Raw genomic sequence first — 15,361 nt, forward strand, 5'->3', positions numbered from 1 at the left:
TCATTTACAACTTTAGTATATTTATTAATACACAATTGATTTTCGACCGAACATAATGAAAACTCAAATATAAAACATATATTTACTTTATTGTTATGAAATACGTTGTAATTCCTAACTAGAAATTTCTTGACATAGTCCCACCTAATTTTTAAAATTCAACAAAGAGGTAGAATAGAGATAAGGAATCTCAATGGTCGAGATAGAAGTAAATTTTTATAATTGCTATAACGTCCTCTCTACTTTATTGTGATCCCCTATTTGAGTTGACTCGGATAAAAATAGTTTTTTTTATTTTTTTTATTTTTAAAAAAAATCACGTTTTAGGGACCAAGATTGGGGGGAATTTGATGTGAAAAGGAAATGGGTGAGACCACACGGAAACATACGCGCTTTGCCGCTTGCGCCCTCACCATTTCTTACACTGCTCCCTCTCTCTCCTTATCTTTCCCCCCTCCTCCTCTCTTTCTTCTTTCTAATCATAAATTTCATCACATTTAAATCTTCTACCTCTCATCATTTATTATCTTTTTCTTTTTCTTTTTCTTTTTATCGATATCATGCCACCCTCATCTCCTATCATTTTCACTTTCTTTCCTTCTTTATATTCTTTTAATTGAGTCTACAACCAATATCTGGATTTGACTAATTAGATTTTAGTGTAATTGAGAGAGTCAGTTCGACATGTTATATTTTAATGTAGTTGATTGTAGATATTTTGATACATATCATTAATTTAGATGGAGATTTTTTTAGTAAAATATAGATATGCAATATATAACTTTGAAGAATTTAGTAGCAAAAGGACCGACAAAAAAATATGAGAGATTGTTAACAAAAAAAATAAGAGAGATTGTTAACATGAATATAATGAAATAGTCCATGTATCTAATTTTTTATATTCTTTTTTAAAACTTAAAAAGAAAAATCCGGACGGAATGAAAAAAATAAAAGAGAAAGAATGAGAAAAATAGAAGAATAAAACTACGAGAAACAAAACCTATTTAAAATAAAAAGAACATCCTATAAACTAGTACAAAATTAAGAAAGAACTAATACTAAAAAAACATGGTTAAACTTTAGAAGTAATAAAAAATGAATCCAACACTAGTTAATGTAAAATTGTATGCATAACACATCTATTAGTACAACATTTTGGATTAAGATATATAGATATTGTAGATTGAAAAAAGGATATTAGTATTGTTTTAAGTGTTTTGTTTGAGGTTAAGGCATTTGGTCACGTGATGGCAGCCCCATGTTTTCATAGTTATCTCAAAGTATTTAAAAAAATGCACTCCCATTTTGTTTTGTTGACCCAACTAGCTTTTTGGGGAGACCTCATAACAAACTCATCCTATTAACCCCTAAAATATTCACACAAAAAAAAAACCCTTTGAGTGGAAAAAGAAAAAGTTAGTCATGCTTTTTGACCCAAATTCAACTGCCAAAATCTTGATACTTAAACAACTTTCTATGGTTAGAATCATATTAATGGATTTCCACATCAAAATCTTTCAAGAATGATATAAGGTCAGATAATATTAAATAATTTATTGTAATTAAAAATTTTAGTGTGAACACATAGAGTTGATACAATTGTACTACATAGTATATAAGTACTTTTGACTTTAAAAAATGTAATAAGTTAGATATGTCATCCATTGATCTATGCTCGAACTCGAAGAAAGAATATGTATATCTGGAAGGTTTAAAATATCATTTTAGTCTATGTATCTGACTAAAAAAATTGTTCTATTTTATTCTCTACACTTGAAAATGTCTTAATTTTTTTAGTACTATAGTTGCAGAGATGCGAGATCAAACTTTCAACGTTTAGATAGAAGGATAATGTCGATTACCGATAGCATTTGAGCCAAATTCATTTTGGTTAAATTGTCTAAACTTAGTCTATATAATATAAACGAATCTTAAAATTAATCCTTATGATTAGTTTCAAAGAAAAAGATACAACGAGATTAACTTAAAATATTTACTAGAGGCAAAGTGCTAATTGATATTTAAAAAATGTATTTTTTTAAAAAAAGTATAATGACTAGATTTGAATATTATAAACATATTGTTGAACAAGTCTGGAAGTACCGATACGAAAATAGTATTTTGACTTATTTTAAAACTATGGTTTTATGAGAAATAATGTTGGACCGATCTAAAGATGAGAATGTGAAAGTAAGATATGAAAGACCAAAAAGTTACATACTTATTAAATATTAAACTTTGTACTATAATTTAGACAAAATTTCACAACAAACATTAGCTATATTATATTTTTTTTACTCACTCAAACATCTCGAGACAATACCCCTTCTTTTCTAGGGCTCAAACGCTTATTAAAATATACCAACACCAATAAGTTGTACTATTTTGACAACGCATAATATAAAAAAGTGAAAGAAAAAAAAATCATTTCAATTTAAAACTTAAACCCTTGTAAATAATGAAATCCCTCTTGCAATTATAATAGTTATACAAGGAAAAAAAAATAATGGTAGACTTTGTATTGTGGAGAAAAGATAGATGTAATTACAAGGAAGAGAAACTATGGTAAAAGAAGAAAGGAGAAAAGTGAACAAAACCAACTATTCAAATGCAAACCGATTAAAACATATGTCTCCAAACAAGAGATCAAATGTTGGTGAATCGATTAGCCCTAAAACCTAATTATGGGTAGCTAATAATGAAGGAAACTATATATGAAAAATATTAAGAAATGGGTGGGGGATTATGAGGCTGCAATTCTTTCAAAGTGCACAAGCCTGTTATCTGCCAACCTGGAGTTGTAAGCTGATCTTTTGTACTCAAACCAAGTAAACTCTTTGTACAAACTTCTTTCTTCTCCTTTCATAAGTGAAGGCAAAGGAGCTATCTTTTCACTTAAAGGTGGCCCACCAAAGTATATCATTGAAATTCTTGACTTCAAGCTGTTTGTCAAAACCCTATGCTTCACACTTTTGAATCTTCCATTGGTCATCACCTTCATCAAATAAACAAATTTTTTCATTTTATTAACTTTATTATATATATACATATATCAACCAAAAGAAAGCCCAACTTTTGAACTTGAGTATTTGAAAAATCTAAATGGGAAGAAAGAAACCTCAAATTTTTATTCTTTTTTATTATCAAAAAAACAAAAAAGGACCAACATGAATGGCTTAGGGAGATTTAGCTAAACAGAAAGCCAGCTGACAGACATAATCATGATTATTAAAGATTATGTCTTGTCTATAGAGATTAAAGAAAAAAAAATAGTACAAAGATTGACAAACCAAGAGAGAGAAAAATACACAATTTTTTTTTTTTTTTTTGGTTGGAATGGAAACTGTCATGTGTTTTATTTGTACCTGTAAAGAGTCACCAACATTGATGAAAAAAGAGTTCTGATCAGGAGGAACAGAAATCCAATTTCCATCAGCAAGAGAAATTTGAAGTCCAGAAGTGTTATTGGATCTCAAAACCGATATGATCTGTGGGTCTGTATGTTCTCCAAATCCAATCATGTTCCTCCCTTTCAAAGCTTGAGGTTCTGGACATGGCGGATAATGGTTCACCCTGAAAACAGAGTCGCTCTCTTCATCCATTACAAGTTTACTGAACACATTCCTCTGCTGAATCTTCAAACCTTCCGCCATTAACTCCAGGATTTCACACGCCATATTCCTCACAGCCGATATGTAATTGTTCACAGCAGAGCTACAACACAGAAACAGAGAGCAGAAAATCAGAAGCAAAAAAACAGAGGAAAAAAAAAACAAGAAACAGAGTGAAGAAAAAACAGAGCATGGAGATTTTGGGTGTTTTTGTGTTACCGGAGTTTTTGTGGGTCTTGGCCAAAAATGGAGAGGAACCCATCGGAGTTGGATTCTAGGTGAGTGTTTAAGAGAAGGTATTCAACCCAACCGACGTCGCCATTGCGACCAATTTGCTTGTTGCCATAGCCAAAAGGGGAAGGAGGGGCAGCTTTTTGTTTTTCAGAGAGGGGAAGGGAGAAGAAATTGGTGGATTCTGATTCGAGAGTAGAGATGAATTCCATGGGGACGCCATGGTTAACGACCTTGAAGAATCCAAGCTCTTCACAGGCTTTGACAATGAGTTGTTTAGCATCTGGTGCAGAAAGGTCTATTAATGGAACCTCAGTGAAAAATGCTGCAGAGGAAGAAGCAGCAGCAGCCATGGATGAAATGGAATTTCTCATGAAGGAATTAGAAGACAACTGTTGGATTGATGGGTTGGACAAAACCACCATTGGATTTGGGAATGGAAAGTCTTGAGAGAAGAAGAAGAAGGAGAATGAAAGTTTCCCCCTTTTTTTCCCTTTACTTCTTTAAAGAAACAGAGGAAGAACAAAAGGGTGTAAGAGATTTTTGGGAAAAAAGAGAGCTTTTAGAGCTTAAAGTTCTTTTTTTTTTTCTTTGCCCCCCTCTCATGCAATGTGGATAGAAGGAGGGAGAAGGGGAGGGTATTTATAAGAGAGAAAGAGAGAGAGGGGGGGGTAAATTGGGAAATGGGGTTTTAAAAAATAATAAATAAATAGCTTCAAAATTAAATAAATAAAATTTTAAATTTAAAAAAAAAAAAAAAGAAAAAAAAAAGAAAAAGGTATTGTTTTCCACATTGGAAGCTGGGGTTTTACATTGTATTGGGATGATATAAACAAAGTTTGGAAAGAGAGAAGAAAGGAAGAGTGGTCATGATCTTTTTAGCGGCAAGGAGAGATAACTCAGATTTTCTGCCACTAAAAATAGACATGACAAGTTTATTGCATTAAAAGGAATTGGTCACATCAACTAGATTCCTTGGATAGTTATCCGTTGTTTTCTTTCCCTTTCAATAATCTTTCCCTCCCTCTCTAGCAACCAATTATATACATCAACAATTTTTAAATATATATATATCTTTTTTACCTTATAACTTCTTCACTTTAAGCTACTTGAGGAAAATGGGTTTAGTGATGATTTGAGTTCACTGTAACAACCTTTTTGTTGTTATGATGAGTGTGATTGAGTGAGCTTTATCAAACATTTGATCTCTCTCAAGAAAGAACAAATTGTCCGGACTAAAGGAAGAACAATTGAGTGAGTTTTATCAAACATTTTACTCCTTGATACATTTGTCTACCTTCGAAGCAAGCTCGGATTAAAGGATTTATCCTCTCGCTTGAGGGGGATGTCAAGGAAGAACAAATTACCTCGTCAGCAAATGACAAGGAGCCCTATACTCTCTAACGATCTCCACTAAATTTTTTGTAAATAGTTTATAGAAAAGAGGTGTGATTTTCCTTTAATGCTCACTATTATATTGTCAATCTCTATCATTGACGGTGTGTAATTCATTAAAAATGAAAAAAAAAAAAAAAAAAGGAAATTTGTAATGGGAGGTTTGAATTCTACTTATAGCTAGAGATGTGGAGTAATCACGGCCTCTTCTACTAAAGATATGAGAAGAGATTGAAAGTGATTAGCATTTTTTCCTTCATTAAGAAAAAAATTTTGAGGTGGGGAGTAATTAGAGAGCGACACCTTTAGTTTCAGAAGGACAAAGAAAGAAAATGAGTAATTGAGAGCTCCTTGCTAGAGACAGAATAAATTAGGGAGGGAGATTGATTGAAACATTTTCAATTAGGATAAAGAAAGTGAAATAGAAGGTGTGATTAGAACCTTTTAATTAGAGAGAGAGAAAACCACTAGAATTTCTTTCATTTGAAAGAGAGAGATAATAATTGACTGGTTTACTTCTTTTGAATAAAATGTGATCGACATCATAATTTTTCTTTACTAATGCTTAATATATGATTGATTCATAATTCTAAATTTGTAATGATGTGACATAAAACACACACCATTATTAAAATTTGGATAACATAAGTGAGAAAGAAAAATTATTAAAGGCAAAGAGGAAAGGCAACATGATTCACCCATAGTTTATAAGTTAGGCCAACTTTTTCCATCAACCCCAAAACAACTAATCAAAAGTTCCATATATGTTTCCTATGACTATACCTAGGAATCATTTTCACAAGATATCAACTTAAGTCGAGCACTTATCCATTTCAATGGATTTTTTCTCTTAGTGTATCTTATCAATTAATTAAAAGCCAATAATTAACACATACCACACAAATATAGAAAGCTCTAAGATATTTCAAACAAGTATAGAAAGGGAATCTCTCTTCTAGCACCCCAATATTGAATAGCTTTTTTTAGAATCAATTATTGGCTTTAGGGATGAAGTTTATTGAGGCCCCGCCGTTCTTACTAAATTTCATTTTTCGATTTTGGTTTTTGAATATTATTTTTTTTTCTTCCCATTTTCTGGTGTGATTTACATTTTTCCTAAGTACAAGAGTTAAGTTCTTTAACCAAATTTAAAAAACAAAAGTGATTTTTTAATAGTTACTTTTTTTTTCAGATTTTTTCTTGGTTTTTGAAAATATAGGTAAAACGTAGAAAAAAAAAAGAGCAAAAAATTTAGAGGTGGAAGAGGTAGAAGTAGGCTTAATTTTCAAAAATTTAAAACTAAAAACTAAGACCATGTTAGGTAACGATTTGGTTTTTGAGTTTTTGTCTTTGAAAATTAAACCTATAGACACTACTTCCACCTCCAAATTTCTTCATTTATTATCTACTTATAATCTATGATTTAAAAAACCAAGCCAATATTTAAAAACTTATAAAAAAAAAAATAGTTTTTAAATATTTATTTTTTTGGAATTTGGCCAAGAGTTCAACCATTATACTTAAGAAAGATGCAAATCATTGTAAATAGACTTAATTTTCAAAAAAAAACAAAAAATGAAAAATGAAATGATTACCAAATAGGGTCTAAGTTAGTAAGCCTTTTCATATACATGATTAAACTAAATATAATTCCTAAATTAATCTCTAATATTTTAACAATATCAAAATTACTACTTCATTTCATAAGACTATAAGTTAAATTTTAGTACATTTTTACCCACTCACTCGTTAAGTGAAGTTTTAATAGTCTTCTAAACCTTTAATAAAATTTCAAATTAAAATATAAAATCAATGTCGAAACTAATATAAAAAAAAGGTATTATTAAAAAAATTGTAAAGAATAAATGAGCTAAAATTTACATAAATAAATCAAGCTCCAGCTGAATCTCTTCTTTCTAGCTCACCTCACACAAGAAAGCAAAGCATCTGTTAAAGAAGTTAACTAAGATAGAAAAATAACTTCTCAAGATTACTGTCTCTAACTAAGTCACTATATAAATATGTATTGTTATTAAAATCAAGTGGGTGTGAGCTGATATACATGTATAAATCTATAAAACAACAAAGAGAATATACTTAAAGAGGCTTGAATAAAAGAAGAAAACATACCTTGAAGAGTGGACGTAGGTCCCTATGATTGAACCACTATAACCACTGCATAGATCTTCTTCTTCTTGACTCACTTCTTTGATTGCATGTTGATTTCCTCACTCAAGATTCTACACAAATCATCAATAACTCGAGAAGCAACAAAAAGAGATCAAGTTAGAGCCCTAGAGAGAGATAGCAAATTTCTGAAAATGAAAGAAAGATTGAAATGCTGACGTTTTAACTCATTTAATGTGTTTTTAGTTATGTGGCAAATCTACGTCCACATTTTGTCACTTACTACAATTCATTCGGTTCATTCTTATCTGAAGACAATTGGTATTGGGCTTAATAAAAAGGAATAAAAACTGAAGATAAAACCTCTCGATTCAAAGTGTTTTGTGCTTAACAATTGGTGTCAGAGCTAGTGTTAAGGTTGATGCCCTAAATCTCATGGGTCCTGTAGTTTGTAATTGTAATGAACAAACGATTTATTTATTTAAAATCTGAGGTATTTTATTCTACATTTAGTAGCATTAACCCACAAAAACGATAAACTAACATTCGATGTTATCTTATGTAGCTTAAACACATACGTAGAGATATATAGGTGAATCATGTTTAAGTGATAACCTATATGGTCTGTAGTAGATGGATAAGGTTGGGTACCTTATCCTGGTGACACTACAAATACGACACGCGTTGTCGATGTTACAATTATTGTAAATTGCTATAAATGATCTGATCTTGATCATTCAAGTAGAAACACGTGAGCAGAGGTGTTCTATAATAAGGAGTTTGTATAAGATCGAACCATGAAATATATAATCTCATTATATAACACCGTTAATAATATAGACTTACATTTCACTAGGATGACTATAGGCGACATGACCTGAATCCTAAGTGAGTTGTGAACTCTTGTCTATGATGGCAATCCTTTTATTAGTATAAGTAAGAGTTGACAGATCATCGACTCAATAAGCCTACCAATTTGGGGATTGGTGTGACTGGGGAGTTGGGAACACAGCTACACAAGACAGAATTCACTCATTCGCTAATGTTGGGGTAAGTACATAAATTGCTCCTTTAAGGGCTGATTTCAAAGCTTGAACAATGTGACACCACACCCTTTCTTGCTTGAACAATGTGACACCATACCCTCTCTTGGGCCAAGAGAGGTTTGGTCATAGTTAGATTATGACTTATTGTTTATTAGAGGGATCGATGGTACTTAAGAAGTTAGATGTAACTACATGGGTAAAATGGTAATTTTGGCTCAATTGTACTTACGACAAGGGTCATTGAACAGACTGGTTATATTTAATGGACACATAAATATATTTGTAATGTGAAGAGTACAGCAATCGGTCTTAGTGAAGTAAACACCAGTTAATAGATGTTAAATAATTTCATTAAAGAGGTTTAATTAATTATTCAAGTACCATTCGAGCTTCAATCTACAAGTTCATAAGGCCCCCTCTGCAGCTCGATACCAATTATTGAGAATTAATTTTGTATTAATTTGAATTGTTCAAATTAGTTGAGGGAATTAATTATATGTGATATAATTAATTTAAATTAATTTTATGTGATATAATTAATATAATGTATTCGATACATTATAATATAAAATTTATTTTTTAAAAGAAATTAAATATTTGAATGCAATTCAAATATTAATTATATGGATGAGATTCATATAATTAAACTTAGTATAAATGTGATTTATATTAAATACCACAAATGATTGAAAGAATTTAAACTACAGGTTATATTATATTTGATACACTATAAAAACTATAGATTATGTGTTATATTTGATACAACATATAGTTTAATATATATAACAATAAAATTACAACATGCTTTAGACAGAGAAATTAGGGAAGAAATTAACTTACCCTCGAAGAACTGATTCTTCATGAAATTCCTCCTTTTCAACAATCACGAACTCTCGAACCAAAAATCGAAGCAACCCAAATGGCCACCACCACAAAAGAACTTCTTATATTCTTTGTAGGGGTTGAGAATTAGCAGGAGTGTGTGAGCTCTACTATATTTTGGGAAGAGGGAGAGACAATTTTTTAAAGGAAAATTTTTCTGAAAAACACAAATACGTCGAGTGAAAAACATGTAATCTTCTGTGAAGAAGATGAATGAAGATGATAAAAAACTTAAAAAACCCATAATTGATTTTGGAGTAAATTTAGGGGGAGGGAGTTTCAACTCCCTCCTTAATTAAAATTCAAAAAATTAATTTAATAAATAATTATATATGATACGTTCTTTGTAAATTTTATTCTGAATCTGAACATAGGAAATGATCCTACTTTCACTGCGAATCTCATGGTTCCTTTAGCTAGTCCTCCAAGAAAGCTCTAAGAAAGCTCTAAGATTCTTCAAGAAACCTCTCAAGAAATATCAAGAAATATCAAGAAAGCTAGAGATGGCAGTAGCTTGATATGAGATGGAGAAATTAACAAAAAAAAAAATGGGGATTTTCAACTATAGATGAAAAGGATTCAAGCAATGCTGGTCTCTTAGAAGGCCTTAAGGGCAATTGAGGATCCTAAAAGCCTACCTACAACTGTTACTGATGGAAAAAAAAAAAAAAAAAAAAAAAAAAAAAAAAGAACATGGAAGTATAAGGCATTGATCTTGAACATTTCAGCCAATGTTCTCAAGCAAGTTATTCATAAAACGCGACATATGATATTTGGGAGAAACTAAATAAGCCTTACTTAGGGAAGGATGTTCCTAACAAGCTTTATGTCAGAGAGAGACTGTTTTCTTTTGAAATGAATGCTTCAAAAACTCTGGATGTGAATCTTGATGAGTTTAAGAAACTCATTATTGAATTGTCTCAAATAATGGACAGGTTAGGGAAAAACAATGAGGCAATTATCCTAATAAACTATCTCCATGAGAGCTATAAGGATGTGAAGGCAGCTTTGTAGTATGGTAGGACACTATTTCAATTGACAATGTGATCACAACATTGAACAGTAAAGAATTGAAGTAGAAGACTGATACTAAGAGTAGTGGAGATGCTGAGTCCTTGTTTACAAAAGGGAAACCTTTTTCAAAGAAAGGAAAATCAGGTTTTCAGAAAGGACATAGGTCTCAGAAGGATAAATCTGTCCCGAAATGCTTCTTCTACCATAAAGAAGAATATTTCAAGAGAAACTATCCTAAGAGAAGAAAGAATTCCTAGAGAAAAGACTTCTAGAAGTCCTAGGAACATGGAAGGGGAGTTGTCTCTATTGAGGAGGATGGATTTAGCTTCATAGAAGTCCTAATATTGAGGAAAAAGCTAAAGACCATGAATGAAAAAAGGATTGGGAGTTGGATTCAGGCTGCACTTATCATATGACATCATCAAAAGCATGGTTTGTTTCCTACAAATCATAAGATGGTGGTTCTGTATTCATAGGAGACAATTGTGGTTGTAAAGTGATTGGAAAAGGCTCAGTGGTACTTAAGCTCCAAGACAATAGGGACATACTTCTAAAAGAAGTGAGACATGTTCCTCAGCTGAAAAAGAATTTTATATCCATGGGAATGCTTGATGATCAGAGTTATTCTTTTGTTGGAAGGAATGGAATTCTAGAGATCACAAAGGAAGGAAGAATTTTTTTTCACTGGAACAAAGTCCAATGGACTTTATTTTATGAACAATATCACTTTGCCAACTCAGTCTTGTATTGCTCATAATGACAAGGTGGAGAAGTTTGATCTTATGGCACAAAAGGCTCTCACACATAAGTGAAATTGTTCTAAAACTTTAAAGACAAGGGCTAATTAAGTCCCAAGGCACCAAGAGTCTTAATTTTTGTGAACATTGTATGTTTGGAAAGTAAAAAAGGTAGAAATTTGTGAAGAGAACCCACTCTACCACTAAAATTTTTAGCTATATACACACTGACTTGTGGGGACTAACAAAGACTCCCTCATGGAGTGGTTCAAATTTTCTTTCCTTAATAGATGACTTCTCAAGAAAGGTGTGGATGTTTATACTAAAAACTAAGGACTAAACTTTTGACAAATTTATGAGCTGGAATTCTATTGTTGAGAATCAATCAATAAGAAAATAAAATACCTGAGAACAGACAATGGACTAGAGCTCCTAGGCAATGACTTTAATAATTTTTGTGCTGAGAATGGGATAACTAGACACAAAATAATAGCCTATACCCCACAACAAAATGGAGTGGTTGAGAGAATGAACTGAACTATCCTAGAAAGGGTCAAATGCATGATTTCAGAAGCTAAAGTGGCAGAGTCTTTTTGGGCAGAGGTAGTAACTATAACCTGTTTTACAATCAATAGAAGTCCCTGCAAAACTATTGATTTTAAAACATCTGAGGAAGTTTAGTCAGGACATCCTCATAACCTCTCATTCCTAAAGCCTTTTGGCTGTATGGGCTATATCCATATCAGACAAGGGAAAGTTCAACCAAGGGTAGTGAAATATATGTTCATTGGTTATCCAAAAGGAACTAAAGGGTCAAGTTGTGGGATTTCATATCTAATCGAAGTGTTATCAACAAAGATGTGGTATTTAGAGAAGAAGTGCTCTATATGGATTCTATCGATCCTAAATCAGTTGAATCAAGTGATGCAACAATGACTCAAGACCATTTTGAAGTGGAACTTACTAATACTCATCAAACCCCTTCAAATCTCATTCAAACTGATTACTCTGATTAACTTGAAGAAGAAGAGATAGGGATAGAGGCAAAAACCCAAAAACCCCAACCACATGACCTAACAGACTACACCTTAACAAGAGACGGAAGTGGAAGAGAAAGAAGTCCAACTCAGAGATATAGAGAAAATGATTATGTAGCTTTTGAAAATCTATGTGATGATCTAGATGATAATGAACCAAAGAACTATGAAGAAGCCATCAAGAGTAAAGAGAAGAAGCAATGGGTGAAGGCCATGAAAAGTGAAATGAACTCCTTTTATAAAAATGAAACTAGATCCTAACACCTCTATCTCCTAAACAGAAAGTGGTGACCTGTAAGTGGATCTTTAAAAAGAAGCTAGGGAAGGCAAATAAAGGTGGAGTCAGGTTTAAAGCTAGATTGGTGGCTAGAGGGTACACACAAAAAGGGGTTGGATTATAATGATATAGTTTCTCCTGTAGTGAAGCACACCTCTACCAGAGTTCTCCTAGCCATTGTGGCTTGTAGAAATCTAGAGTTAGAACAATTAGATGCCACTACTACCTTTCTACATGGGAAACTAGAAGAGGCTATCTACATGTCTCAATCTGAGGGTTACAAAAAGAAAGAGGCAGAAGACCATGTGTGCCTACTGAAAAAGTCTCTTTATGGATTCAAGCAGTCTTCTAGGTGTTTGTATAAACGTTTTGATGAGTTTATCACAACCCTACAATTCAAAAAGAGTAGCTATGACTCTTATGTTTACATAATAGAAGGGTCAAATGAGGAAGAAGTATATCTTCTCCTTTATGTTCATGACATATTGACTGACAATGATATGAAGGAACTAGATGAAATCAAAGCTCAAATAAGCAAAGAGTTTGATGTGAAAGACCTAGGGGCTGCAAGAAAAATCCTAGGCATGGAAATTTATAGAAACAGAAGCAAAAGAGAGTTGTTCCTTTTCCAGACATAATACACTTCTAAATTTTTAAAAAGGTTCAACATGGCAGAAGCTAAAGCTATCTCTACCCTCTTTGCACAACACTTTAAACTCTCAATCCAAGATTCTCCCACTACTGAAGATCAGAAGAAAGCAATAGAGAGAATTTCCTATTCAAATGCTACAGGTAGCCTCATGTACCTAATGTGTGCTCTAGACTTGATCTAGCTCACTATTCCAACCTAATGATCATGTATATGAGCAATTCAGGGAAAGCACATTGGGAGGCTACTAAATGGGTATTTAGATATCTAGTGGATACTCAAAAGAAGGGTCTCTTGTATAGACACCTTGATACAACTAACCTAAGCTTAATAGGCTTATCTGATTCAGACTTTACTGGTTATTTAGACAAGAGAAGGTCGCTTACAGGGTATGTCTTTCAGTTTGGAGGAAATACTATCAGTTGGAAATCAAATTTATAGTCTATCGTATCCTTATCTATTACATAACAGAATCCATTGCACTAACAGAGGCTGTAAAAGAAGCTAAGTGTCTAGAATTCCTATCAGACTTTGGCTTCAAACAAAATACAATAAACATAAAATATGACAACTAGAGTGCAATATGCTTAACAAAGAACCCTCAATTTCATGACAGAACAAAATTTGTTGACATACGGGTCCACTTTATCAGAAATGAAGTAGAAAAAGGCGAAATCAAAATAAAAAAGGTAAAAACAGAAGAAAACTTATCTGACTACCTAACTAAAATAGTGGTACGTTCTAAGCTTAATTACTATCTAGGTCTACTAAAAGTAGTAAGTCGTCCAGCTGAAAAATAAAACTACAAGAGCAAATTCAAGGTATGAGAAGGTTTTAACTCAAGGTGGCTTTTTTTAAAGAGGAAATGAGCTAAATTTTACCTAAATAAATCAAGCTTCAGCTGAATCTTTTCATTCTAGCTCACCTCACACAAGAAAGAAAAACATCTATTAAAGAAGTTAACTAGTACAGAAAATAACTTCTTAAGATTATTGTCTCTAACTAACTCACTGTATAAATATGTATTGTTATTAAAATCAAGTGAGTGTGAGCTGATATACATGTATAAATCTGTAAAACAACAGTGAGAATATACTTAAAAAGGCTTGAACAAAAGAAGAAATCATACCTTGAAGAGTGGACGTAGGTCTCTATGACCGAACCACTATAACCACTGCGTAGATCTTCTTCTTCTTGACTCGCTTCTTTGAATGCATATTGATTTCTTCGATTTTCACTTAAGTTTCTGCATAAATCATCAAGAACTCGAGAAGCAACAGAAAGAGAGCAAGTTAGAACCTCGAGAGAGAGAAAAAGCAAATTTCTGAAAATGAAAGACAAATTGAAGAGTTGAAGTTTTTATTCGTTTAATGTGTTTTCAGCTACGTGGCAAATCTATGTCCACATTTTGTCTACAATCCACTCGATCCATTCTTATCTGAAGACAATTGGTATTGGGCTTAATAAAAAGGAATAAAAACTAGAGATAAAACTTCTCGCCCCAAAATGTTTAGGGCTTAACAAAAATAATAAAGGGTGTTCATTATTCTACTAAACACACAAATAGTTTTTTTTCAACAAGAGTATTTATCAAGTTTTTTTGGGTATAGAAAAAAAAAAGGATGAACTATATGCACAAAAAGTAATATAAAATTGTGAAAACGAGTATAGGTGATGAATTGACATAAAGTTTGTATTATGAAATTGGAGAATTTTCGAGATATATAATGGGAAAAAAGTAAAAGGAGTAGAAAGAAAGAAGGAAAGTTAAGGGAGAGGGTGTGATTAGAAAAATAAGGGGCAATAATAGTTTTAAAATAAATGAAAAGGGAAGGGAACAATAAATAGAAATAATTGGGAAAGGGGGAGTGGGGACAAGCAATGAAGGTCGAAGGAGGAGGTTGATATTGAGAGACCCATCTAAAGATCCTTTTCGTACCAAAAACCCTAACCCTTTTGGGACCACCTAAACAAATTCCCCTCTCTCTCTCTCTCCTTATTATTTTTTTTTCTAATTATTTAATTTTATATATTTAAAATAAAAAAGAAATGGGGTCACTATGCACACGTGTTCAAAAGCGAGAGCCCAAGTCAATATTTAATAAATAATCAAATGTAAAAATGGAGAAATGTGGATAGTCAGTGTACGATGACGTGGCCGATTACCATTCGTAGCTTTCTCTGTCGGTCAATACTGACCGAAAGTGAGAGCTTTGTGTTTTGTTATTGTTTTATAAAAATTATGGGTATTATTTTATTGCCAGGTTGGCTAACCGCATCCACACTGTTCTTTTTTCAATGATTCCTTTTTTTTTCTTTTTCTTTTTTTAAGTCCTCAATTCTCTCCTCTTTTCG

The 15,361-nt window shown here is 32.2% G+C and overlaps 1 protein-coding gene across 1 annotated transcript; it reads right to left on the minus strand.

The window, feature by feature from the left end:
- Nucleotides 1–2,488: 2,488 nt before the first annotated feature.
- Nucleotides 2,489–4,468, minus strand: LOC120071497 (gibberellin 2-beta-dioxygenase 1-like). Its single transcript, XM_039023817.1, has 3 exons — nucleotides 3,831–4,468; nucleotides 3,366–3,714; nucleotides 2,489–2,995 (listed from the first exon to the last, which is right to left on the minus strand). Exons 1-3 carry the CDS (start codon nucleotides 4,265–4,267, stop codon nucleotides 2,744–2,746), a joined length of 1,038 nt encoding a protein of 345 aa, XP_038879745.1. The 5' UTR covers nucleotides 4,268–4,468; the 3' UTR covers nucleotides 2,489–2,743.
- Nucleotides 4,469–15,361: the final 10,893 nt, after the last annotated feature.

This window comes from Benincasa hispida, chromosome 1 (assembly GCF_009727055.1).
Source record: "Benincasa hispida cultivar B227 chromosome 1, ASM972705v1, whole genome shotgun sequence".
Classification (NCBI taxonomy): domain Eukaryota; kingdom Viridiplantae; phylum Streptophyta; class Magnoliopsida; order Cucurbitales; family Cucurbitaceae; genus Benincasa; species Benincasa hispida.

Bases quoted from the DNA above. Each gene is read 5' to 3' on its own strand.
- LOC120071497 (XM_039023817.1), bottom strand. From the start codon at position 4,267: ATGGTGGTTTTGTCCAACCCATCAATCCAACAGTTGTCTTCTAATTCC. The intron at 3,715-3,830 runs GTAACACAAAAA...TCTGTGTTGTAG, and splicing joins CAAGACCCACAAAAACTCCG to CTCTGCTGTGAACAATTACA. The intron at 2,996-3,365 runs GTACAAATAAAA...TATTTGATGAAG, and splicing joins ATGTTGGTGACTCTTTACAG to GTGATGACCAATGGAAGATT.